Source organism: Hippichthys cyanospilos, chromosome 13, assembly GCF_059441005.1.
Source record: "Hippichthys cyanospilos isolate Australia breed blue-spotted pipefish chromosome 13, RoL_Hcya_1.0, whole genome shotgun sequence".
In the NCBI taxonomy this organism is placed as follows: Eukaryota; Metazoa; Chordata; class Actinopteri; order Syngnathiformes; family Syngnathidae; genus Hippichthys; species Hippichthys cyanospilos.
In genome coordinates, this window is record NC_142381.1 from 15,283,077 (window position 1) to 15,309,419 (window position 26,343).

General features: G+C 36.9%; 1 protein-coding gene across 1 annotated transcript; it reads right to left on the reverse strand.

Annotated features, from left to right (window-relative positions):
- Positions 1-263: 263 nt before the first annotated feature.
- On the reverse strand, positions 264-26,255 carry ergic1 (endoplasmic reticulum-golgi intermediate compartment 1). Its single transcript, XM_088431400.1, has 10 exons — positions 26,109-26,255; positions 16,973-17,034; positions 12,081-12,153; positions 9,909-10,003; positions 7,714-7,838; positions 6,566-6,670; positions 6,371-6,431; positions 5,094-5,194; positions 4,227-4,349; positions 264-2,320 (listed from the first exon to the last, which is right to left on the reverse strand). The coding sequence occupies exons 1-10, from the start codon at positions 26,126-26,128 to the stop codon at positions 2,213-2,215; spliced, it is 873 nt and encodes a 290-aa protein (XP_088287526.1). The 5' UTR covers positions 26,129-26,255; the 3' UTR covers positions 264-2,212.
- Positions 26,256-26,343: the final 88 nt, after the last annotated feature.

Sequence of the window (26,343 nt, forward strand, 5' to 3'; positions counted from 1 at the left end):
AAGGCCACCTGAGAAAGATGCTGGGGGGAAATAAAAAGCAGTTGAGTCACTCTAAGAGGCTCTTATCGGTGCTGCACATATGCTTATCAAGCTCTTACAAGCTGACGTCACACATGACGACCTGAATCGTATAAATGAGGCGGCGGGGAGCAAGGTCCACCTAAACGAGATGCCAAAGGTTCTCGTCACCTGTTTTTTTGGTCTGCAATTCAATGCGCGCCTCTTTAAACTGAATTGTATGTCCCGCAAAAAACAACACTTCATTTGTTGGAACTTTTATTATGAAATGAAACATCTTTTCTGCGTTCCAGACTACAAAAGTACCATATTGCGAATTGGACTGAGAATGAAATACTTTGAAAGTTAAAATTGTCAAAAAAAAAATAAATATCAGATCTTTTAATCTCAGTCAGTGACTGCAGTAACTTCATTGGCACCGTTATCAAACAAAAAATGAATACGAATTGGTAAATTGGTGACCTCAGTCTTTTTCTATTGGTTTCTGTCCCAAAAAAAGAAATAAGCAAGACAATACTTGGTTTGCTCAGAAAAAAAGAATGAGCATCATGGCAACACACACAAAAGAAGAACAAGAAAAAAAAGAAAACTAATTTTTCCACTGCTGAGTGTCAAAATTCTCACATGACATGTAACAGTTGAAGGCCAAGGAGCTTGCATAACTATTCAATATCCTCATGGGAAAAAAAATAAAACACTTCTGGTGACATCATCAAGGTCAACTCAAAACCAAAACATTAACCATTTTTTTTCCCCAAAACAACCAAAGTTGAACTTTTAACTACAATTGTTTTTCAGTCTGAAGCATAGTTCATGTTTCTTTTATTAGGACTTTACTCTTATAAAATCTACTTTGGAGCTTTTGTAAAACTGACTATATTTTTGTAAATATTTTTTTTAATTCGAAATTTCACAAGTGCTTTAATTATAGCAATTCATCCCTATAAAACTGTAGAGGTTGACCATATGACAGTTTTTTTTCTCTTTTTTTTCAATGTAGCTCTAATACTAGTTAGTGATGGAAAAATCATTAAGCACTGGCGGCATTTTATTAACTCTTCTTAGGCATTCTTGGTTCAAAGAGACGGGGGGAAATTTAATACATTTCCACAGCACTAGTGTTTATATTTAAACAAAGCACCATCTAGAGGAATATAGAAACGATATCACAGGAGCTTCATGAAGCTTTATTTTCCCATCACTAACTTATACAATAATAAAACAACAAAAAAATACAGCGCAGGATTATAGACACCATGTGATGACTTATATATATATATATATATATATATATATATATATATATATATATATGTGTGTGTGTGTGTGTGCGTGTGTGTGTGTGTGTGTGTATAGAACATTGGATGGCAGTCATGATCTTGTAAACTGGTCCATACATGACATTAGCCTGGAGACGAAAACTTTAAGTCTCCCATTGTTTGTTGGAAAACATACCTAGTAACTTGTTTTATTGTGCTCAGGCCAACTCTGTCCCTAATGTAAAAGTAGTGCTTTGGTGGCATCTCACTGCCGAGGAACTATGTTAAGGAAAGGGGAGGAGTTTCATTCATCAGTTCATGGTCTTTTCTTACAGAAATGTCTTCCCCATCATAACTTTTTTTTTTTTTTGGAGGGGGGGGTTCATCTCACAATTTACTGATTACCATACTGTTGAATAATATTGAGAAAATGAAGCTTCATGCACCACATTAGATATTTTGTCCTACTCTAGACGGTGAGCTTTTAGAATTTCCACCACATTGTAAAACCAAGAGTGCCATCTAGAGGAGTCAAAAAACATTACAAGTGCTTCATGAAGCTTCGTTGATCCAACCATTACTATTGAACAATGGGTTTCGGGTGAAATAAAAAATCCTACTTAAAAGAAAAAAAAAAGTGGAAAAAAGAATGTTTCTGTAGCTAGGCTAAGCCCTGACATGCCATAAAATTGGCTGGAGGAAGCAGCCATGTGATAGTCAGCATCCACGTCAATGAAACGAAAACCCTGGGGCAGCATCACTAAAATCAAAATGAGCCTGAAAGTAGCCTGAAAGTTAAATCCCACGCTTTGTGCATTTAGATACACTTTCCATAAGAAATTGCACTTAGCTAACAGGCTTCTTTGAGCTTATAAATAAGAACGTAAATGGGGTGGGATCAGTGTTGGGGGGGGGTGCTGGTTTTAGGTTTGCTCCTAGGATATTTTTCCAATCTGGATTTTCTTCCAGGCCTCCGACGCGGTGAAAATGCAGGAATCAATGATGCCCGCCACTGTAAACGTCCCTCCAACGATGGCGCAGATCTGCGCATAAAAGGACGGACAATGAATCGAATCTGAATCCACATTGCCATGCAATAGAGAATCATTTCCTTTGAAATTGCAAAATGACGAGGGGAAAATTTTGTTCAGCCGAGACCCAAAGTGACACACGCTTAATCTGCCAAGCGTGGAAAATGCTTGGAGGTGGCTAACATTCAGTGTGAGGTGCATTTACAAGCAAGATGGAATGCAACCAAAACGCCTCATCGTTGACTCACCATCTGAAGGCATGAGTCACTCGTACGCCCAAATCACAGTCATCGCATGCTATCAAGTTTCATTTGCTTGCCGCCAGGCCAAAACAACACAAAGGGTCAATTAGGGTGAAACTCATCATCCAAACGGCCAATTTTGCCTTGATTGTGCCAACAGTAAGCAGGAAAAAATCCCAGTGATGCAATAAAAAGTTTGCAAGAAGGAACGTCACGGGGAAAAAAAAAGGCATTTTCTTTCTGCGCTCTGAACTGGAAAAATACATATTTGGGGATGCTGTATGTGTGTCGTTTCATTGGGAAGCAACACTCGTGCAGTATTGTGTCCATTTTTTGGACAAATTCTTCCATATTCCACTCACAGTATTTTAGCCAAGGGATGGCACTAATATGATAACGAAGATGGTGGTGCCATTTCAAACTTTGACATGTCACCATATAGGTTAAATTTCGGCTCCCTGGTGTCTTTTTTCAAAGCTTTGCCTTTGACGTGAAAACTAAATGCAAAACACCACACAGGCATGAAATGTAACTTTCATTCTGTCTTCAAAGTAAGAATTCTGAAGCAAAAGTAAAAAATTTAAAGTCAGACTTCTGACAAAAATCAGATTTCTAACTTTAAAGTTAGAATTTTATTGTCATTTTCAGAATCCCAGCTTTAAAAGTGAACATTCTGGCTTTAAATAAAATTACTTTCTAGTGTTAAAATAAATAAATAATTACTATTCCGACATTAAAGTGAATTCTGAAAAAAGTGAACATTCTGATATTAGACAGGATTCTTACTTTAAAGTTAAATTTCTGAGATTAAAAATGTGAAATGTGAAATTTTTGCTTGAAAATCATTCCGACTTTTATTCTCAGAATTCTGACTTTAAGTCAAAATTTGAGACTTTAAAGTCTTAAAATATTTGTCTTTCATTCCGAAATCTTATTTTAATGTCAGAATGAGAATTACTTTTAAGTGAAAATTACGAGAACAAAGTTAAAATTCTGACTTGAATTTTGATGAAGAATTCTGAGGAAGATATTAGGAATCTGACTTTAAAAGTGACTGTTGTTTTTAAACTAAGAATTCTGAATATAAAGGGAGAACTCAGTTTCAATAGTCAGAATTCCGAGAATAGAAAAATTCTAACAATGCCGCCAACACCCCCCTTTTCATTTTTACCCTCGTCTGTTTTTTTAAAAATGAATTATAACATAATAGTCTTTTTACCAGACAGACACCGAATTTGTAAAATATTGTCCTTCCCCAATTCAAAACAGAGTTTTCATTTAACAGAAAACATGTATGTTCTTTTGATTGGTAAATTGGTAAAATGTGAAAAAAGTATTAAAATATAATATTGTGAATGTCATCGTTTGGAAAACAACAACAGGCTACAATTTCGTAGGAAAGAAAGACGTATAAAATGATCATTTTAGACCAACATGAAATGTGATCAACTTTTTTTTTTTTGAGCACACGTGGCTGATCATGGCGTTCATGTTAAACTAATAAATATTTAGATCTGGATTCAGATTTGCACATTTTCTGTACATAATAAATAAAGCGCACATAAATATTTGAAGCGGAGAAGAAAGTATCTGTCTTCATCATATCACCATGTACAAACCACCAAAATGTAAACAAGGTGACGATAGGCTGAAATTTTCCGCTAAGGTCCACTCACACTGGTGATGAAGCGGTAAAGGGGCTGCCTCCTCTCCGTGTACTTGACCGTGATTGGACTGAGGTCGTATCGAAACCAGATGGCCGGTATTATCCTTCCCGTGTGGCTGTACGCCACGTACTCCTGCGGGAAGAGCGTATGGTAAATATCAGCAGTCCGGGTAATTGCAGCCTTATCTGTAGGCCTTTGTGAGTCGCAATATTATCGGGTCGCCGGCCATTCATTCAGAACCAATCTTAATTCTGATCGGATGTAGGAATTGCTGGACTACGGTTCACGGTAATGTGGAACAATCTGGTCATGCTATTAACGGCGGAATAGGGAACAAACCCTGCCGCAATAACCCAGGAGAAATTGAGAGTCGGGTTGGGACGACACACAGGTCTCGCGAGACAAGAGGACTCACAAGATAAAGTCCACAAGAACTAGATAAGAATTACTTATAAATATCTATCGTTACAAAAAAGATGTTATGAAATGCCTTATCGGAAAAACATTGCCTCTTGTTACAAGAGAAATTCAGGATATGAAATGCGAAAATTTTTGCTGTATGATAACGAGACACCAACGCTCCAACAGCTCACACAACTACTGGTAACAAAAAAAAAAAACATTAGCTATGGCTAACGTAAATATTCACATAAAAACACAGACATACCACTTTGGGCTGCAGTAAACAAACCGCTGATGTTAGCGTCATTAGCACGTTAGCCAGAAATCTGAATACCATCACACACAGGAAGTACTTCTTTAAATTTTGAAGACACCCATAAAACATGCAAGCACATCATATACCGACAATCTTTATACAGCGGACGCCTGAAGTGTACTTAGAAGAATGGGGGGGGGGGGGGGGTGTACAAGCACCTTGTTGGCCACCGTGTACTGATAGGAGAACCTCTGCTTGCCCGACAGATCTTCATAAACTGTTGGCACGATCTTCAGGATGTAGTCATGTGAGGCCAAAGCTAAAAACGGAAAATTTCACATTTCAAATACATGTAGGGCTGCCAAATTTAAAGTGTTATCATTGTCATTAATTTAATTGACCTTTTAGAAAAGAAAATAAGAAAGGAATCGTATTAAAGGATAAAAACAGCATTAAAACAAAATATTTGATTATTTTATGTTGACAAGATTTTATTTGATTTTCCGCATCATGGAAATACTAATTATCGGAGCGTTTCATGTTACAATGTACATTTTTCATTCTAAACACCCCCAACGTGTTATTACTCTCCTGTATTTTGAAGACTTCCTTGCTTATCCTGTGTGCTCAAGACAGAACACACCACCCCTGTACGGCCAGCGCAATTTTTTTTTTGCACTGAATGACCAAGTAAACAGCAATGTTTCATTTATTAGTTACAAAGTTTTGTGTAGCAAAGCGGCAAAATTGTGTGTTTGGGAGCACACAGTCAGACAATCAAGTTATTGCACGTAATTCACTCTGAACTGTTGGTATAAGAAGTGGTTTCCCTAGGGGACTGATTTATGGGGAGGAACGTGTATTACTATGTGTGCTCTCTTGACATGTATTTTGCTTTGTTGACAACTCCATTTTATTTCAGTTTCAGTCAACGTTTGCTTATTTGTTGTTTCGTCATAATGGTTGGCTTTAGAACAAAGTCATGAAGGGGGCGACGCTGCCAAACGGTGAGAGGCGGGGTGATATTTAACAATATCACTTAAAACTGAAAACACTTATATTGAAAATCTCCATTTACATCATAGATGTCAAAATCCAGTTCTCGAGGGCCGGTATTCTGCACATTTTCGATGCTTCCCTCTTAAACACACCTGGTTCAAATGATTAGGATAATTTTCAAGTTCCTGCAGGGCTTGTTAATGAGCTAATCATTGAATCAGGTGTTCTGGGGAGAGGAACCTGGAAACGAGGGACTCCGGCCCTCGAGGACGCAGAGCATGACACGATTTAGACCTATATTCACAGACTTCAAAGTCAAATAATTATGAATATACAAAAGCTTTTGTCCAAAAAAGCAATTGTCCAAAAAAAACTTTATTAGATCATTTCCTGATGTCAGCTGTGGTGACATTTGTATCCGGTTTGAATTAAATTTGCCTACGTTCCATCTCGATGAATCACACAGTGTCATCGCAGGCAATGCGCAATTACGTACGGTTAGATGCCAGTTTGTCTGCTCCTCCTAACGCATTGAAAGCTCCTTGGACTTTTTGCACCTGTAAGACAAGGAAACCATATTACGTTATATTTTGTTGCGTGCTCTTGTTTTTTTTTTGTTTTTTGTTTTTTTTTTTTTGGGGGGGGGGGGGGGGGGGGGGGGGGGTCATGCAGTAAGTGTGTGATAGGCAACCTGAAGCTTGGCTCCAAAGGCCAGCTTGTGGATGGTGTGAGTCATGTCCGGACTTTGGGGCTGGGCTGTGGCACTGTGAGTGGATACATGGAAGTTTCCTGGCACCTGATCACACATGCACAAGCACAGTATGCAAATAGTGTCCATAGTGGAAATATGTCAACTAAAGTAAACCACAATACATTTACACTTGATGGCAATAAAAATCAGTCCACCTGTCTGCAATAAGTAGTTTTGACTGGCGCTGTCACAAGGACAATGCTGGCAATTTATGACCTGGATTTAGTTAGCAGGGATTTAAAACCACATTTTATAATACCAAAAGGTTGTATGCTAACCAAAAAAATATTAAAGACCGACCACGGTACATTACAGTGCATTGGTTCACCTTATCAGAACTAGGGCCCGGCAGCTCATATAAATAAATAAATAAATAAAACCACATTTTATAACAGCAAAAGGTTGTATGCTAACCAAAAAATATTAAAGACCAACCACGGTACATTACAGTGCATTAGTTTCACCTCATCAGAACTAGGACCCGACAGCTATTAAAAAAAAAATAGGCTTATGCCGATTTCCACATCTGGCGAAATTGTAATTCTGACTACTGATTAAGCAGCCCATAAATCAAATATACATACAAAAAAAAAAAAAAATTGGTACGTAATTTTGATAGCCAAATTTCCATATTCCATACATCCATATTTCCAGATTTTGAGGCGGTGAATATTTAAATGTTATATCTTTCTAATGAAGAAATAATATTAAAATAAAAACTCGCCAAATTTAAAAGTGCTAATATCAGGCAAATTCAAATGGCAGACACATTTAAAAATCTTAAAAATTCTAAACTTTTATTTCTGAAATATAAGAAAAAAATGCAGAATTTTTAATAAGTAGCTTTGTAAGTTGATAGTCATTGCACTGCAGGTTAAACATGAAACTGTTGCACATGTTAACAACTCACTTATTGCATCGGAAACAAGATGTTCCTAGCCCAACAACAACATTCATGCCCACTAAAGCATTAACGACGACTCCACGGGCGAACGTGTTAAATGTCCAACTAGCGGGTTAATGACCGTAAACCTTGAGGAGAGATTGACGTATGAGAGGGTTGGACAACAAGCAGCGTGTGACATTACTTTGTTGATGGCGAATTCCCCTTCGAAGCGGCAGCCGGCTCCATGGTTTAGAGGAACCTTCATGGAATTGTCAATGTGTCCCACCTCATGGCGGCCCATCTCGTCTTGGATGTCCAAACCCACCACTTGAAACGGACAAATACAACAATTGTTGGTGTGGGAACGTCGTTTAAGTTTGTTGTTATTGAAAGAAAATAAATAAATAAATAGAAGCAATGTATTGTGTAATAATACCATGTAAAGTGTATCCTCCTGTGACTTAGCCTATTCATTTGTGTCCACTATAGTGGCATAACAATGACATAACATGTTTGGGCAGGAAGCGCATTAGTTTTGCTGTCTTGCTGAGACAAAATGGACACAAGTGGACACAAATGAATGGGCTGGCTCTCAGGAAGACATTGAAGTACCATAAATTACTTGATTACACAATATTTACAGACCTTTTCTTGCACCGGCTGTCACTTTCTGATAAACTACAACTAAGGAAGTGCTTTTCAATTATATTTTGCAAAGCCCCACCCAGGAAAAAGAAAACCTTTCGCACACCTCCACTTGCCGCACCGACAATAAATACGATTATATGTAAAAATTGTGTAAGTAATCCAAAAACTGTATTCTTTTGAACATTAACAAAAGAAAAAGCAATAAAATCAATTTCAAAATGCTAACCTTTTTTACATTGTTTATACAGGTTACAGATTAGTCTAAAAGTGACAAAAATAACTATGTGCAACAAAGTGCCTGAAATTAAAAAACAAAAAAAATATAGAAACGATGGCAATATTTTATTGCAATTACATGTCGCATGGCAAAGATAGTCTTTTTCTGGGCCCATTTACGCCCTCCCTGGCATCACTGAGGGACTATTTGAGTAATGGAGAATGGAAAAATTAACAAAAAAAACTAAAGAGCATTGACCAAAAACAAAAATAAAACAACATTTAAAATCTCACAAACCTAATTAAAACATTAAAAACTGAATTGAACTCATTAACTGCTAGCTTTGACAAATTTATCTTTGACGTCTATAGTCGTCATTGGTAGCGAATGAGTTAACTAAAATAAAAAAATTTAAAAAAACGCTATGGCAGTGCATGTCATCTGAACGCTGACCCACATTATACACCCATATGTGTTTTTCCGTCGTCACTAGCAACTCTCCAGCCCAGGCCAGCGTGTGGGCCTATTTTCAGCGCCTGGCTATGTTTCGACTGTGAGCGTAGGTTAGATGTCCGCAAAAGACCTCCGCATGCCGCCTGTTTGACCTTTGACTTGGAAAGCATGTTGGACGCTCGTTTGCTGCTCTTTCTTTTTTAACGGCCATCTCAAAATACAGCATGAAGATATGAAGCAGCGTTTCTCCTTTTTAAGAAATTGAAAATTGCAAGAAGTGAATCTGAGGTGGGGAGGGAATGACGACGACGAGGTTATCACGGGCAGGTTCTGCTTTTCCACAGCCATGCGGCGAGAGCCAGGAACAGGCTAAAAAGGTCAGCCGAGTAAGATGATGTATAACTGCGGAACAGCAGAATAAAGTGAAGGAGCTTTCCGTGACGATGTGGCTCTGCAAAAGTACATCTATAATGGATGGTGACCTTTTAAGAAGCCTGGAAAATATATACAACGTAACCTCTCAGGGATAGAATCACGAAGTTCAAGCTGACTGATCTGCTTGATTCCTCTACCAAAAAAAAAAACAGTAATGCTGTATAATCATTAAGATTTCAGTCTGGCTTTTGTTAAGCGTGTCATGAGTGATCTAGTCATAACAGCTGTTTTGCCGCATGCCAAAAAAAAAAAACCTCTTTCATAACAATCTGGACCCAATTTGTTTACTGGCTTTCATTCGAGTCCCCATTTCGTGAGTCTTCTTGTTGCTTGTTTGATTTGTGGCGAGCGGCATAGCTTGTCAGGGCAGTCATGAGGAGAGAAAATAAACAAGAGGCCGCTCTTAGTCCCGACACCGCCAAAGGCAGACGCTGACCGCGTGGAAGCGACACATCAAACGGGGCGCAGATGACGATATGTGAGGCGCGAAGTGGGAGCGTGCCAAAAGCGGGCCTCAATGAAAGGGCATGGCAAAGACAAGAACGCCAAAGCGGCTATTGAGAACATGCAAGTGCAAGGGATACAAAATGCCGTGTGAGTGTGTGTGGTGTGACAATATATACATATAATGTGTTCATACTCACAATCACAGTGTAAGTTTGGCAAACTGATGTTTAAACTCACTTCTATCTTCCCACCACTGTCTTTATCTGGATCATCCACATACAGTTCATTTACACTAGGGAGAGAAGAAGACATCTCATTTCTCATGTCATCTCATTTGTTTTTTTTAAAAAAAGCAAGTACCGGTATATGCTTGAGTAAAGCTAAATCTATTCTGATTTGATCAAAACAATATTCAGACTGTTGTACAATAGTGGTTCTCAAATGGGGCATCGGCAAATCTAATTATTAAGGCTTTTTAAAGCGGTGACAAGAACAGTACATTTTTTTAAGCAAATAGATTGGAACATGAAGAATAGTGACTCCCTTGCAAAATTTTTGTGACTTTATTTTAATAAATTTAATATGGATGTGCACTATCACTAGTGACACATTTGTCATTCTGGAGATGCTGAATAAAATATGCCTAGAGATACCCCTAAAATGTGTATGTGTTTTTATATATATATATATATATATATATATATATATATATATATATATATATATATATATATATATATATATATATATATAAAAAGAAAGAAAATGTGGTTTTCAATTCTGTTTATTAAATGCCTGTTCTTTACTAATAAACAATACTGTAATATTGTATTTATAAAATATTTCATAATTATGTCATTTCTAATCATTGCCAGGTATGGTCTGCTTCAAACTAGTGCTACAACTAATGACTATTTTAATAATCAATGAATCATTTGAGTATTTTGTCAACTAACTGAATTAGAAAACACACAACATTTCATGTTGACTGTACAATTATATGAGTAAACTAATAATGAGCTACTGCTTCTCTCCATAACTTCAGAAAAAAAGGACACAAGTATAAGTAAAATCAAATATTTTCAAATGTTGAAGTTATAAATAAATAGTACAGTAATGAGTGATGCTTACATCATTCACAGCTTCATTTGAAATCAAATGCCTGAATTTTGTTTGACTATAATTGAGAACATTCATCAGAAGTTATGTGATGCAAACAGAATGAAATTCCAGGCTGTAAAACTGTGGCTACACCTTACAGGTTCTTACAGGCTTATGTTTTGTTTTAGATTACTATTAATAGCACACTTTTTTTTTTTTTAAATATAGACTTCTATGACATTGGAAGTGAGATATGTGACAAATGTGTGCCTTTGCCATCTTTTTTTTTTTTTCAAGTCAAAGCTTAGTGTTTGATAGATGTTTTTTGTTTTGTTTTTTTAAGTACGGTCTGGGGGCCATTTGCAGCCCACAAAGCACACAAGGCCTGAGACAAAACTACTAAAACTGACATTTAAGACTACAAAGGTGAACAAAACACATTATATTTGCTCAAGTAAACGTTTGAAAAACAGTCAATGCACTACATATTTTTGGTTTTAGGTGTGGAAATTGGATTTGGCTGCTGATCATTGCAAGAGTGGATCTAGTATTAAGGCATACACAGAAAATCTTGAAGAATTCCTATCAATTTTCCTTATCGCCTTTAAAAAAAAAAGGTGTTATGTATCAGTCATATATATATATATATATATATATATATATATATATATATATATATATATATATATATATATATATATTGTTATATTGTTTTTTTTTCATCATCATAAAATTGAATGATTTAAAAGTGGCCCTTTCATTCTTCCATATTTCCCGCAAGTGGCCCTCAAACAAAAAAAAAATGTGGACATCCCTTATATAGGGCCTTCAGTTATATTTATTTTAAAAATTGCGCCACTGCTAAAATCTTACTTCCAGACAATTGTTTTACAGTTAAGAACGAAACTGATGGCTTGTTGGCCCGCTTAACTGTTTTTTTCTGTTCCTATTATTTATAATTCATTTTGTAGTGAGGATTTGCGAATCCCCGCCTGTGTCATTTCTGCATTGTTTGCCTCAACCAGCTTCATTGTTTGCCTAATTACACATGTACTCGAAGGCGGGGCATGCAGGGTGAAGCCAATTTCCTGTGACGAGCTCTGACGACACAAAGAATCAAAAACGCGGTCGGTGACACCGGTGATGACTCTCCGCTCATGTGCGTTCCGTAATGCACCAGGGTTTGCACCAGTGTAGCAACAAAGAGGCCAGTGTGTTGCAGGAGATGTTACAAGAGGAACTCAGAGAAGTGAGGCCACGCTACCTACATTTCAGTGGCTACGAATCCTGTCAGCTCCGAAAGGAAGAGGAAGAGTATGACGGCGCAGCAGAGGATGGAAACTGTGGGGAGAGGGGAGCAGAGTGGAAATGAATATCTTTGCTTCAACACACACACATACACACACACACAAACAGTACATGACATGTGGCACTTCTCCAGTATCCGTCTCCAATGACATCACTATTTTTAAGGGATGATGCAAACCAAATAAGCCAGTCTGCTCCATGAAGGAGGCGAGGATGAGCTGCGGTGCTGACATTAATGAAATCACTCAGGCTGTAAATAGTCTCCCTGGATAACAGCTCTAATGGTGGTGCTAAAGCTTGCCGTTACACTCTTTTTAGACGTCCTCCTACACTAATTACACATTAAATGCCATCACGCCGCAGCGCCAAGGAGGGGGTGAGCTCATATTGTGGGGCAAAACACCCATCTTTATGTTTCCTGAGAAGAGGCAACGAAATATTTTTCAAAAATGGCATAGCATATTTTCACAGATAATGCCCCAGGGCAATAGGTTTTGACAAATTCCTGCAAGGTTTAAGTCAGTGATTCTAAACTGGTAGGTCGGGCCCCAAAAGTGGGTCACAAAATAAACAGCTAACAAAGATTAACTCATTCACTCCCAAAAATGTATTATTACATATCTTCCAAGAGTCTCATCATTAAATCCCAGGTACTTTATTTATTTATTTTATCCATCCATACGGCCATCTACCTTAATTAATTATATGGAAAACTATTTTGAGACCCTGAATGAGTTATAATGCATTCATATTCTATTTTGGTACAACAGAGAAGTGCAACAAGTTCCACGTGGAAACTTCTAAGCAGAAAATGTTACTGACTGGTTGTTAGTTTAATCTGTTAAAACAAATAAAAATGTTATTTTTATTGTGTATTGTATTCTGTATTTTAAAACTGTGTTTTAAAATATAACACATTGTAGTTGTATTTTCAAATTCTATTGTAAAACAAAACAAACGCTTACTTATTCTGCTCAAAATCCACCAGTACACAGCGAGGAGTTTGGGAAAACAACTTAGCCTTTTTTAGGGCGGAAACTGAAAAAAAAATCGAACTAGTTGAATTGAAATTTATAGACCGAATTATGGGTTTACGATAATAATAATAATAAGAAAAATAAGACGGAGGAAGACGAAGAAAGAAGAAGATACTGTCATTATTATTTTGTCAATTTGTCAGTAAAAAGAGTTTATTTTTTAACAAAGTGTATTAATTTCCATTCATTTACATGACCATCAGCATGATAACCAGTTAGCTTTCAAATCGGACTTAAAATTTTAAAAAGAATATATCCACTCAAGACAAAGAAATTATGAGCATTGGAATAATTTTAGAATTCAAAATAATTAATTAGCCATATAAAACAAATTATTTGATCAAGTAATCTGTTAGTTGTCAATTAATCATCACACCACAAAAAAAATCCATTTAAAAAAGGCCACTTTTGCATTAAGCCTTCGATTTAGTACTGTTTTATGTTCCTGAGTCAGACCTATTTTTAAATTAGAATGATGACAATAACATGTTTTTTTTTAATTTCTGTGACTTATGTAAAACAAATGTGTATGTTTAAAATGCAAGGCAGTGAGACCCTTTCATTTAATAATTAAAAGTAATCAGCAAAGTACTGGAACAGAAATACAAAACAAAACAAACAAACAAAAAAAAAAAAAAATTGAAGAAGCTGACGCATTTGCACAACCGGTTTTCATCATCGCGGTCAGGCCGCTGTGGTGAGAAGCCGTTGCTAGAACACTCTCGCCGAGCCGGTGAGGCGTGTTTACATGGCAACCATCTCTAAGGCTCACGGTCACATGACCATGCGGTTGGCAGGGCGTCACAGTAAAACTTGCGGCTGTTGAAGGATCTACTTTGGGTAATGTTTAACTGCCAAACAACAGTGTCGCAATGACATAAACCAGTCAGCAAAAGACTTCCAACAGTTTGACTTCCTGAAGTTACTGGAAGGGAGGGGAAAAAAGTACAGTTGGAAAGACCGACAAGAAGTGCAATATGGCAAGGCCTGTCAAAGTTAAAGCAATAATTTTGGAGATGAATTTTGTCAATCAAAGAAAATTAACTCAGCTCTAATTACATCCCAAGATATCTGAAGTCTTTGCAACCAAACTCAGTGGACGGCTTCTTGAAAATAATCTGCACATCAAAGCAAAGTTAAAACATCGGTTTGGCTGTCGATCTTCAACTCAATACATTTTCTGTCACAATGACATAGATTTGGTAAAAGATTAATAATCAGAATTGAAATAAAATACTATATTTGATTTGATGATTTTACGTTGAATTTGAGATTTGTTTTATTTTGTTCCCTATTTTTTTGGCTTGTTTATTTCTTAAATAAATCAAATCTGCTCTTTTTTTGATCTGACAGATGGAAAAAAAAATTATATATTTTTTTTTAAATCAATAAAGGATAAAAAAATTGTCAAGAAAAAATAGCGAGGTAAACCTGTAACAGATACAGTTATAAATGGCAAATCATGTGGTAGAGGGAGATTTTTCTCACAATAAATAAACCACTCTGACTTAAAAGCAAAAAAATAAATAAATAAAAATTTGCAAGAAAAACAAAGATGTAAACCTGGAACGTAAACGAGTTATGATTATAAAGGAAAATTGGTGATCAAGTGTAAAATTTAGCTCGGGAACACCATAATGACACTTGAGTATGGACATTTTTTTTTTTTTTTAATGGAAAAGTATTTGCTTGATGGCACTAAATATAACAATAGCTCATCCTTCCTCGCGTTGGGATCACAGTGGGTGAAAATATACATCAGCAAGCTCCCACAGAGTGTGATGCCATATTGTGCGCTTCTGTAAACAGTTACGCCGCCTGAGGCCTGTTTTAAACACCAAAGGAGAACAATGAGAGTTTTCTATCAGCTCAGGCAGGCCGAACAAATATTACACATGGCGCTGGAGGGGGGCTCCGGAAAAAACACCGCGGTTAAAATCGGACGTATTGTTAAACGCAAATACCAAACCCCATAGGAATGTGGGGCTGAAACAGACCAACTACCGTGTTAGGGGTCAAATATTTGGCCTGTTTTGATGTGAAGGGGGTCGCTTCTAGCTCCATCTGAGGCCGGTGGGCCCGATGTCTACAGCAACCCGCTGGCCTTTACTACCAGACAGTAGATGGCGACAGGAAGGGCGCTGACCGACCGGGCGAAGGAACTACTTGCATCCTTTTCCTCTTAGGTGGGAAACGGACATCTTTGGCAGCCTCGTTCTCCTCCCTGTCATCCAGGAAGGTTTTTGTAATCAGCAAGACCTTAACCATTATGTCATAAAGGTCCGCGGAGACGGGCCTTTTGTTCTATGCGCTGTTTTCATCAGGTGACTGAAAAGATGACTGAGGGGTCTCAAGTGTGTCATGGGATCTTCTGAAGTGGTGAAAATTGGAACATGAATAGCTGATGACTTAGTGGGTGACATACACGTGACGTGGGAGGAAAAGTATTCAGGATCCAAAGTGCCTGCGGCCATCATTAAAGCTGTTGGCATAGGTGTTAGCTAAACGGGTAGAGCGGCACGTGAATTCACTCAGGTACACAAAATTACGGCTATGAAGGGACTTTAATTACAGCCAATCTCTTAATTGTTTTTTAACAAGATTAATTACTAAACTGGTTCCATGAAAGTAATTGAAGCCGCTGGAAATTTACACCACACATCTAGCTTGGGGTTACGTTCACACAATCACGAACTGGGAAAACAAACAAAATTTTCACCCTGGGATTTTACAAAGCTTAGAGGACAAAGTCAAAGCAATCTCACAAACCTGAAGGAAAACAAAACAAAAAAATGTACGCAATTAAAAGTATAAATGTCAGGACATTAGTTTGCACTTTCACTCCTTCTACCAGAGGGGGAAAAAAATCAAGAACACCATTATGTACTTACTGTATGTTATTACTGTAGTTTTTACAGTAGCAGTCAAAAGTTTGGAGACACCTAATTTAAATGGTCTCAAACATATTCAGATTGGCTGGGCAATGAGGCCTAAAGAAAAAAATATATATTTTATTGCCAGTAAAAAATGCAAAAAAAAAAAAAATATCTAAAGAAGCATTGATTTGTTTTTTTATATTAATCATGCCAATAAATGTTAATAATAATGTATAGTGATTTGAAATCAGAGGTCAAATCCAGAGATCAAGAAATTCTAAATATTAACTCCTGAAAATGCAAAGCTGTGACATAAAAGTCCTCCTAGGTCATAAAGAATCATCCACATCGAAAAACTGACAGAAAAAATACCAAGATGGAGTAAAAAGGTGCCTTCTTTGAAGAACTCCAATAAAAAAACATTTAGTTTTGATTAACAGTTTTTGGTTTTACCATATAATTACATAAGCATTTCTTCATTATTTTGATGACATTAGTATACATCTACAATTCAGGAAATTTTAAAAACACTCAATCAGAGGCTATTTCCAAACGTTTGACTGGTCATGTACATTTTTGCTGGTGACATCTCACACTTGATTGTTGTGTTGACGATGACAGATTTGTGAGTGTTCTCTTATTCAATGTTTTTCGTAACAGTTGTCATTGTCAAACGACTTCCACGTTTGCAAATATGTCTTTTCTGGCTTCAAATAGCATAGTGTCCGGAAAGACTTGGGTTACCCGTTTTAATGGAAATTTGTTAGACCCTAAAGCAGAGCAATGACATTAAAAAGCAAAAAAAAAAAAAAAAAATCAAATTCAGAATCTTTCTAACATTGGGAGATAAAAAAAACGGTACCTTGCATGAAAATTGATAGCTGTTTTGAGTATTTAAGCGAAAAGTATAACCATAGAAACTTCATGGCTTGCACTCACTGAAAGCGCCTGTGTATGTGGGCTGGGTGAGATCTTTGGGCACTTTCCTGTAGATATCGAACCTGGGAAGAAAAAGAGGGAGAAAAGGGGGTGAGAAGAAAAAAAATATTGAAAAGCTAAACACGACGTGCTGTGAAGGGAAGAACATTATGTACCCCTCGGCCGGGCTGTGCGATATTACGGAGTAGTGCTGGAATGTTAGCACTGGAACGCCGCCATGATTTCTACAGGCCTAGACAGCCTTCTGCAACACACACCCAGCTGTGTGCACTACATTTCTGACCTGACCTCGACGTAACTCCCTGACACATAAGATTTGCACAAGAAAGCGCAAGACCAACAAAAACAAAATCACGATAAGATCGTGACACTTTGACCGAACTAATGACAGCATCAGGATACGCTCCCAAAGATAAAACGCATTGAAGACAATTAATCTACAAAGCAGAACATCTGAGCAGCTGGAAAAGGGAAACGATCGGCATGAAGCAAACAGCTAATATTTAATTTTTTTTTTTTTTGGTTAGAATTACTTCGTTACCTCCATTGCATTGTCTACAATTATCCAGTTTGAAACTTGTGTAAATAATTTCTGCTCATTTATTAACTAATAAATAAGAGCTGCAACGACTTTTGACTAATCTATCACATTAATCAAGAACATTTTTGATAATAAATTAATCATTTTCAAACCTACTTCAAGTCATTCAGTGTCAGGCCTTTTCTGACCCTTTTTACCCTAACGTAAGCAATTAATGCTGGTGCTTCATGCGTCTCCCACGGTGTACCGGTCGACCGCCTAGTTATTTTGGTCGATAACAAAACATTGCACGAAAAAAAAAAGCAATTAAAAAAAAAGTGTCAGCTGAAAAAAAGTCTGTTGTCTTGATTGTTGTTTTTTAGTTCCCTGAATTGACAGTTTGAACTTCATTTCCAAACAACACCGTTTGAAAGGGATTGATTACAAATCAGCACCATTTTGCTCACATTGAAGCCTGCTCACCCTACAAAGGGATGGGCAGGCCTGGTCTAAATGCTTTAAATATAAATATAATATATAAATTTAGTTAATTAGGAATTGCACAAATACCCAGAATTTCAGTCTCTAGAGTAAATATTGTCCGTAGTCCTCCATGTAAGTAGATGCAGGGTTAGGGATGGGAAAATATAGACTCCAAGTATTGGTATTGCGTCGGCCCCTGCCTTTATTTCAAAGTACTCGCAATGGCAGCCGATACTACATCTCCTGTTCTTTTGGAGCAGTTTTATGTATCATAGTAAAAAAATATTTTCAGGAAATTTTAAGGAATGTGTTATATTGTGATAGGGTTTCTTTTTTTCTTTTTTTTTGATGATCTGTCATTAGTTTTTGGGGGGATTTTGCATGACAAATGTGATAGTGGTATCCATACTTGGTAATGGTGACTACACACAAGTTGAGTAATAGGTATTCATACTGGTATCGGTCTGAAAGTAAGTATTATCTAACATTCCTAATTATATTTGTGTTAAATCAAAATAAAACATATGAAAACCATTGATTTTAATTGAACACTTATTTTTTTCACTCTTTCTGACTTTACCAACCAAAAACCAGTAGCTCAATCTTAGAAAATTGATCATTTTCACTGTAAATTTGAAATATAGTCCTGCTTTTTAAACTCATTCAACCCCAAAGACATATTAATGTCTTTACAGATTCCATACATTCAATCCCAGGTATCTATTGACAATTATGCTTTTTTTTAATGTTAGGGTGAAGGATGGTGAAAATGGCTGGCATAAAATGAGTTATTAAAGGGATGAAAAAAAAAAAATCAGACTTATCGATTAATCGGTAAAATAACCGTCAGGTAAATCGGCTATAAAAAATGTGTTTGTTGCAACCCTAGAACAAATGTTTCATCTTGAAATCTCTTTCATTGTTTGTGCAAACATTTCAAAAAGCCTGATCGTATAAAGTGTATTTCTGATATGTAATGGCAACAATAGTAACTTACAAAAATGTGTATGTATTAAAAATGAAGCACATAGTGCTTCACAGAATTAAAAACGTGGAATAGGAAAAAAAAAAAAAAAAAACCTTACTCCACTCGCTTTGGCGTCGATGAACTAACCTCCGTCATTATCCACCCCTGCAGTAAAGTGGACGAATACCTCATAAAGTGACCAAAAAAAAAAAAAAATGACTGCACCAGTCATCATCACACAGTGACTCCTCTAGTACTGTTATTTAAGCCTATTTGAGGAGAGAAGAGGAGGAAAAATGTGCGACTAAACATCAGAACTATTTCAGTTGGTGAGCTCACGCACATGTCCTTTTTGGGCTGTGATACATTTTTCAAGGCAAAGCGCACCACTGACAGCACACAAGCGCACGCACTCCTTCCTCATCTCCTGCCAAAACAGTCACATCTGTTGACATTTCGTCCACTGAGAGCGGCCAGTGAAATCATGACGGCTGAGGCAATGCAGGGTGGGGGAGGAAGTGGGAGGGAGGGGCTTCCTGTCCAGCCCGGATTCTGCTACTTCACTTTGTTTTTTCTTCCCTTTTTCTTTGTACGTATGCGGGGTCCAAGTGAGGTTCAGCTTCTCACTGAGGACTTCCTGTAGTCGGGTCACATTGAGAGGACGGCCTGGGTCCACTCAAAACTCCTGAATTGTATTTGCGATCCTCAGAAGGCTAATGACGGCAACAAACAGTCGAAGTCATTTGTTAGCTGGGATCGGCATGAATCATTCGATTATTCAAGTGATAAGAATTCAGTCAATGGAGGGGATTTGAGTAATCGTGCTTTGAAGCAATTTGGGTGCAATAGAGGCACTGTCTGGAAGCAACCAGCAGAGGCGCTGCTGAGTCAAATTTACCTTGTTTCCAGTCTGAAGAGCAAAACGGCTAAGGTTGGCCGATATGGCCAAAAAATACATTCCATTTTCAACAGTCATTCTGAAGAATTATGATTTTATGTTTTAAAAAGTAATAAACCCAACAAACATTGATTTAATGGTTGGATATATTAACAATTAAGTTCTGTGGAAAATATTTAGAAAACAATATTATATATTGGTTTTAAAACAGTTTTAAAAGAAAAACTTAACAATCGTAGCTTGTGCAAAACTTGATGCTTCAGTATTAACTCATTCAAGCCCAAAGACATTTTTACGTATCTTTCTAGGCCATAGGTCTTTCATGCCAGTCCTCCAGGACCGATAATGTGTATGTTTTTGATGCTGAACACACCTGATTCAAATGACTAGGGTCGTTTTGGAAAACCTGTAGGATACCAACCCTCACGGACTGGAGTTCGAAACCAACGGCTAGGCATTTAATCATAGGTATCTATTATTTATTTATTTTTTAAGTATTTATTTTCATGCGTTCAGGACAAGCAGGGTCAGAAAACAGTTTCTAGTTCAACAAACTGTTTCTCGTTCATTGGTTGACAGAAAATTGGCCTCCTTTTCTGAGTTATTGGTTGAAAATAATATTGCAATTACAATTGAGGGATGATTCGAAGCCATGTTTCTTGTCACCATGCTACACTGGATGACATGTCACTTTAATTTAACGATTAATTACACTTGGTTTGTATGGACTGACGTCGCTCTAATTAGAAAGCCTGATCAGAATTGACCTCATTTGGACTGTATAGTACCGTGGTTAAATAAACTGTGCTGCTGGTATTATGCTGTTGTTTCCTTTTTAAAATGATACATAACTTCATTTGCTTTACATCCTACTTTGTTCAAATTTATCGGTAGGAACGGCAACTGTATCGCATCAACGTGTTCACGGTTATTCAGCTCTATCACGCCAGCCTTTATGAAATACCCGAGTGCTGCTAGCTAGGGGCTTATTTAAGCTAGACGGAGCAACGGTTCAACATAGCCCGGGGTCACGACTAAACACGGGCAACAGGTGCCATATGTCAATGTCAGCGTAATTAAATTGTTTGTTCATGCCATGAATTGGTGACTGAACATTGGAACAACATTGTGTTGTTTGTAGATCTGTTTTAATGTAATGCAGAGCATTTTTTTAGAGGTAGTTGAATTACCAGTACTCTATGACTCGTTTAAGCCCTCGCCACAAAAAACACATTTTTGTCTTGAGGGTTTCTGTTAATGTTTAATTTATTAATTATAGCTGGAAGCATAGTTTATCCAAAAACTAGACCAACTGAGGTGACACAATGTATCCATTCTGTGTGTCTATTTTCATTGTGAGTCACGTGCCATGTGACAAGCACTGGTGTTGTAATTTTGCATTTTTGGCAACAGTCACATTACTAATTCCGTATAAGGTATGCTATGGATTCATATAGCCGTGACTATGTTCAACATTTGAACACCAGTGTTTTTTTTTCTTCAGGCCTACTTCTTTTCCTTTATATCCATTTGTGCGTCTAGATTTCTCATGCTGACGATAAAGATGCGTAGTACCTTGTGTATGTTCGCTACACTCTTCAGGGAGATCACACCTTTGATACAATCGTTCATTTCCTCTCCTGGGGACACGATGTCATTATAAATGATAATGTTGACTCGGCGAGGCCATCCTTGACGCTTGTAATTTCCTGAATTGCGCTCAGCACGTCTACCACGTAGTGTCACATCTTTCTGCGCTCTCCCGTGCGCACGGGCTCAGCTGTGTGCTGATTGGTGAGGACACACTGTACCGTCCACTCTTTGCTGACCAGAATAAATGAAAACACAGTGTTGCTTTTTAAAGAAGGAACCTTATCGAATGCTTCAGAGGAGGCAAATGAGTCATTGTGAGTCAGTTGTTCATGACTGCTTTAAAAAAAAAAAAGTTTTTGAGCTTAAGTAACACATTTGTATTGGACTTTAGGCACACGTGTTGTACCATTAAAAACTAACAATTAAAACATTGAACAGACCTTGTGGCCTGACACATGACTAAGTTCAAAAGATGACGCAAATGTAATCAATTTCATAAATACAGTGGAACCTCGAGATAAGGACGCTTCTGTACATGAAATCTTCACTTTACGAGTAAAAATGTTGCCATATTTTTGCCTCCAAATACGATAAAATATTCAATATACAAGCAATAATTCGCATGCATTACACGTGCAATACCATTGCACCAGTATCTTACTCTCCCATTGGTCAGAATCCCTCACATTCATTGTCCTGCTCTCCTATTGGCTGTGCTGTACAGTACAGCTCACTAGTGTACAACTTTCTAGGCCAGCGTATTGGCGATCTTGTTAGTGCGTGATGTGAAGACAATGCAGGCGATGGGACATGTCATAAAGTTGGCCTACCTTGAGATTTCAAGGCTTCACACAAGTGGTTCGATACATTTAAGAGGAGGGCTTGTCTTCATTCCGTGCGAGGACAAGGGAACGCTACCAGCGCTAACGTGCTAACGCTCAACACTGGGGATGCAAAAGCCTGGGTAACAAGGCATTGTTTTTTTGTTGTTGGGTTTTTTTGTGCAGTGGGTTAACCCCACTTTCAATCCATTTGCATCCATTGTTGCATTAATCAAATCCGATGAAAATTAGAATTTCAATGTTTGTTTTTTTTTTAATTGAAGTGGAATTCAAGCTACTGTTTAGAGCCATTTTCTTCAAAGAAATGTCTGATGAAAATTAAAAATTTTAATTTGAATTTTTAAAATAAAATTAAAGTTTTTTATAATTAAATTCCAAGTGGACAAGTGGAAATACTGTTTAGAGCCATCTTTTTTTAAATCTGATGAAAATCAAAGTTTCTATATTTTCAATTTTTATTTTTAATCAAATAAAGTTCAAGTGGAAGTAAAATTATTGTTTACAGCTATTTTTTTCCGTCATCTGCCTGACATCTACTGAACATCGCAATTTTTGAAAAGTAAGGTAAAATGTTATATTTAATATGGCGTTTATTTCGACCTTGGAACTGATTAGGCAATTTACATGTAAAATGTGATTCACTATAAGAACGATTCAGAATACAAACTGCACTCTGGAAAGGATTAGAAGTTCCACTGTAATTGATTTTGGAAAACTGAAAGACGTCAGATTGAATATGATTGACTTAACTTAAAAAAATGCATGATTTGGTTGCTGGTTTGTCTGTAGTGTAAAAAAATTGGCAAGAATATTGATCGTTTTTTAAAGAAAAAGCAAATGTTTGAAAAATGTTTTATTTTGACTCAAGACAATAATTGTCTGCTTTCTTTTCGAGAGACTGAAATTCTGAGCATTTGGACAAGTTTAGGTCTCCACAACAGAACAATTACCAAAAATTAATATGATCAAGTAATTAAAAAAAAAACAACCAATTGCAAAATTTTCCAAGTTTCCACACGATAAAAACATTTTTAGTAACATTTTCTACAAAGCTCACAACAAATATTTACTTGAGTAAAATCAGTTCAGCTGCCCGAGGAAGTAAATATATCTTAATTAACTGAATAAAACATTGTTTAATGCTTTATAAACTTTAATCTCCAAAAATAACAATTTGACTTCTGTAGTCATACTAAAAAATGAATTATCTCTAAAAAAAGAATCAACAACCTATTCATTAGCAAATTTATTGATTAATTGAATTAGCTTTTCACACAGCAAATAGGCTTAATTGAGCTAAAGTTGCATCAAAGACAGAAATCTTTTGTACAGAAATTAGCAGGTTATAGAAAGTAAATTCTGAATTAAGTATACACTTAAACCTGACATGCATATCAGGCCAGCGTTTAGCACTGTGGCCATCCAATTAAACACCACAACTAACATTTGGTGTTCCAGTTAAAAAGCCAATCATTTGTGCGAAACTATATATTTCAAAGCATATATGCAATGACCGAAAGAGTTTGACTGTCATTATACGGTACATTACACTAACAAAAGCACCATTGCCATCCAATAAAAGACTAGAATGAAACCAAATGTTTTTAAAAAAAAAGTGCACCTGAGAGTGAAAGTGCATCGTGCACATACAGTAAATGAGAAAAGCGGTTCAGGTAGGTGCTCTCACACAACGTGAAAAACTCCCGTGATCACACATATTAAATGATATCATCATCAAACGTCGAATGTGAAAGCACATGCGAAGTGTGTGATCGGACATCCGGTGTGGCACAACGTTCTGGGAAAGTGTATGCTTCAACCTATGGCGCAATTGAAGTGTGACTCGCTCTACTGAAACCGACGCTAATTAATTGGTCAACAGAGTTTTGGTCCAGTGCTGCAATGTACGTTTTGGAGGAGTATGCGCAACACCAAAACAGGATTTGACCACTTGATAACCCCCATTACACAACTTGTCTGTCACAACCAAAAGTACACAACGGATTGCTTGATTGCTTAAACTTCACCTATTGTCAACAGCAATATTTAAAGTCCGAAGGGCATATAAACTCATATAATGTTAGATTTCTTGTCTTTTTTTTTCCCCAAAATTGTTACTCTAGGGTTAATCTAGCGATTAACAATTTTGGTCTAAATACTCCCTATTTTTCATAGGGGCGTTCAATACCAATATTTCAGACAGATACAGGTACGAGTACTCAACTCGAGTGGTCACTGATCCCGGTACCAAGTTTCGTTACCACTAGTACTTTTCATAAACAGCAATTTCCCAAAACACAGCTATAGATCATGTTAAAGACCTATCTCGTCCAATATTTATTTTCCTTTTAAAATAATATTATACTCTTCTAATTTCGCATTTCTGTTTGGTGATTCTGACACTACTTCAAAAAAAGCGGCCGACACTAATACCATCATGACTACCTTGAAAGGTAGTTGAGTATCATCCTGATACTGATACTTGATAAAGGTATTCATCCATCTCTTAATTCAAATTTTTAATCTCTAATACAAATTGACGTAGAAGGTGCAGTTTTACTCATTTAACTCACTGCCAGTCATAAACACCATCATAAAGTTAAGAATGATATAGAAGAAGCAAAATAGAGTATTTAATTCAAAATCTGCTGTGATTTTTTTTCTGTCAATATTGTGATTGCTAGCAATTGTGAGATTATTTTTAATACAAACAAAATATTAATCTAGATCACAGTTGACAAAAATTTGGCGGGCATTAGGACCATACCTTTAACCCAGCAGACAAATTGGAATGACCCTTTAATGCTTGGAACCTTATAACTTTGACGACTTGTACAATGTTGTACAGTTCTTGTGGGCATGTGAAAAGTAAAGACGAATACTTGAAGAGCAATGAGTGTCTTCGACTTGTCACAATATTGGATTTATTAAACAATCACATACATATAATTTAGTAGTATAGTCTTACGTTAAAACAATGCAAAATTTCAGAGATATTAAAGATAGGTGAAGTAGGTGTGGGTTTTTTTTCAATGTTATATTTTTTTATTCAAAGTACTGGCATTTCAGTCATTTTTAAATATAATTTTATTTTTGAGGGTCTAGTTAATGTACAGCATTGTTATCAGCAGAAGCTGACACAGTTGCATCGTTAGCTTATGCTAGTCTATGCGAACATTGCAGCTCTGCTTATCTTTTGGCTTTATTGCTGACCTTTTGGCTTTATTGCACATTATTTAAGAATAAAAACACCTAATGAATAAATATGAGTAAGCTAACACAACACGTTTCTAATACGCTATGTGACCACATTGCTTGTTTAGTCCACATCATATATTTTGTTTTAATTAAGGGTGCGCATTATTGACAGTTTCAACAGCTCTGCAGCGTGACCATTAAATGTGATCAAAGTACCTGATCTACAATGTCACTAAACTGACTCTTCGTTAATGCAAAACAATAAGATCTACTTGGAGCATTTTACAAGTTGTTTTGCGAAGTTCATTCATAACGCATCACTCATGCAGGTAAATTATCCAGCTGTAGCAAGAAGCGTTAGCCTATGAGTCCGGAGACTTGTAAAATCCTTATTTTCACACCTGGGGAACATTAGTGTGGTGGGGGAAAATATATTTTAGGATAGCGGGCAAGTACGGTCAAACAAAATCACAATGAAGCCTATTCATGACAGATGTGGCTGTGGCCACGGGAGCAACTTGGGTTTGGCTTGTTGCTCACCGTTCATTCTCTATTAGTGCTCCAAGGATGCTAGATGCTAGGGATGCTAAAGTCTCCCATCTGAACCAAAACAAAAGCGGAAGTTGAGTACTCACCTCCTGACATCGAAAGGCATGATGCTCACACAGGCGACGGAGAAGAAAGATAAGCGGACAAAGTCACAAACAACAGCACACGATTTTTCCAAAGCTACCGGTTGTTCATCGGTACCGGGGCTGACGTCAGCTTAGGACGCTTTGCACAATTTGATTGGCGGAGAGCTGCTTCCGGTGGTCCTGATTCTACTTCCTTGAGAATGAAACGACGATATTTAGGCGTCAAAAAAAAAAA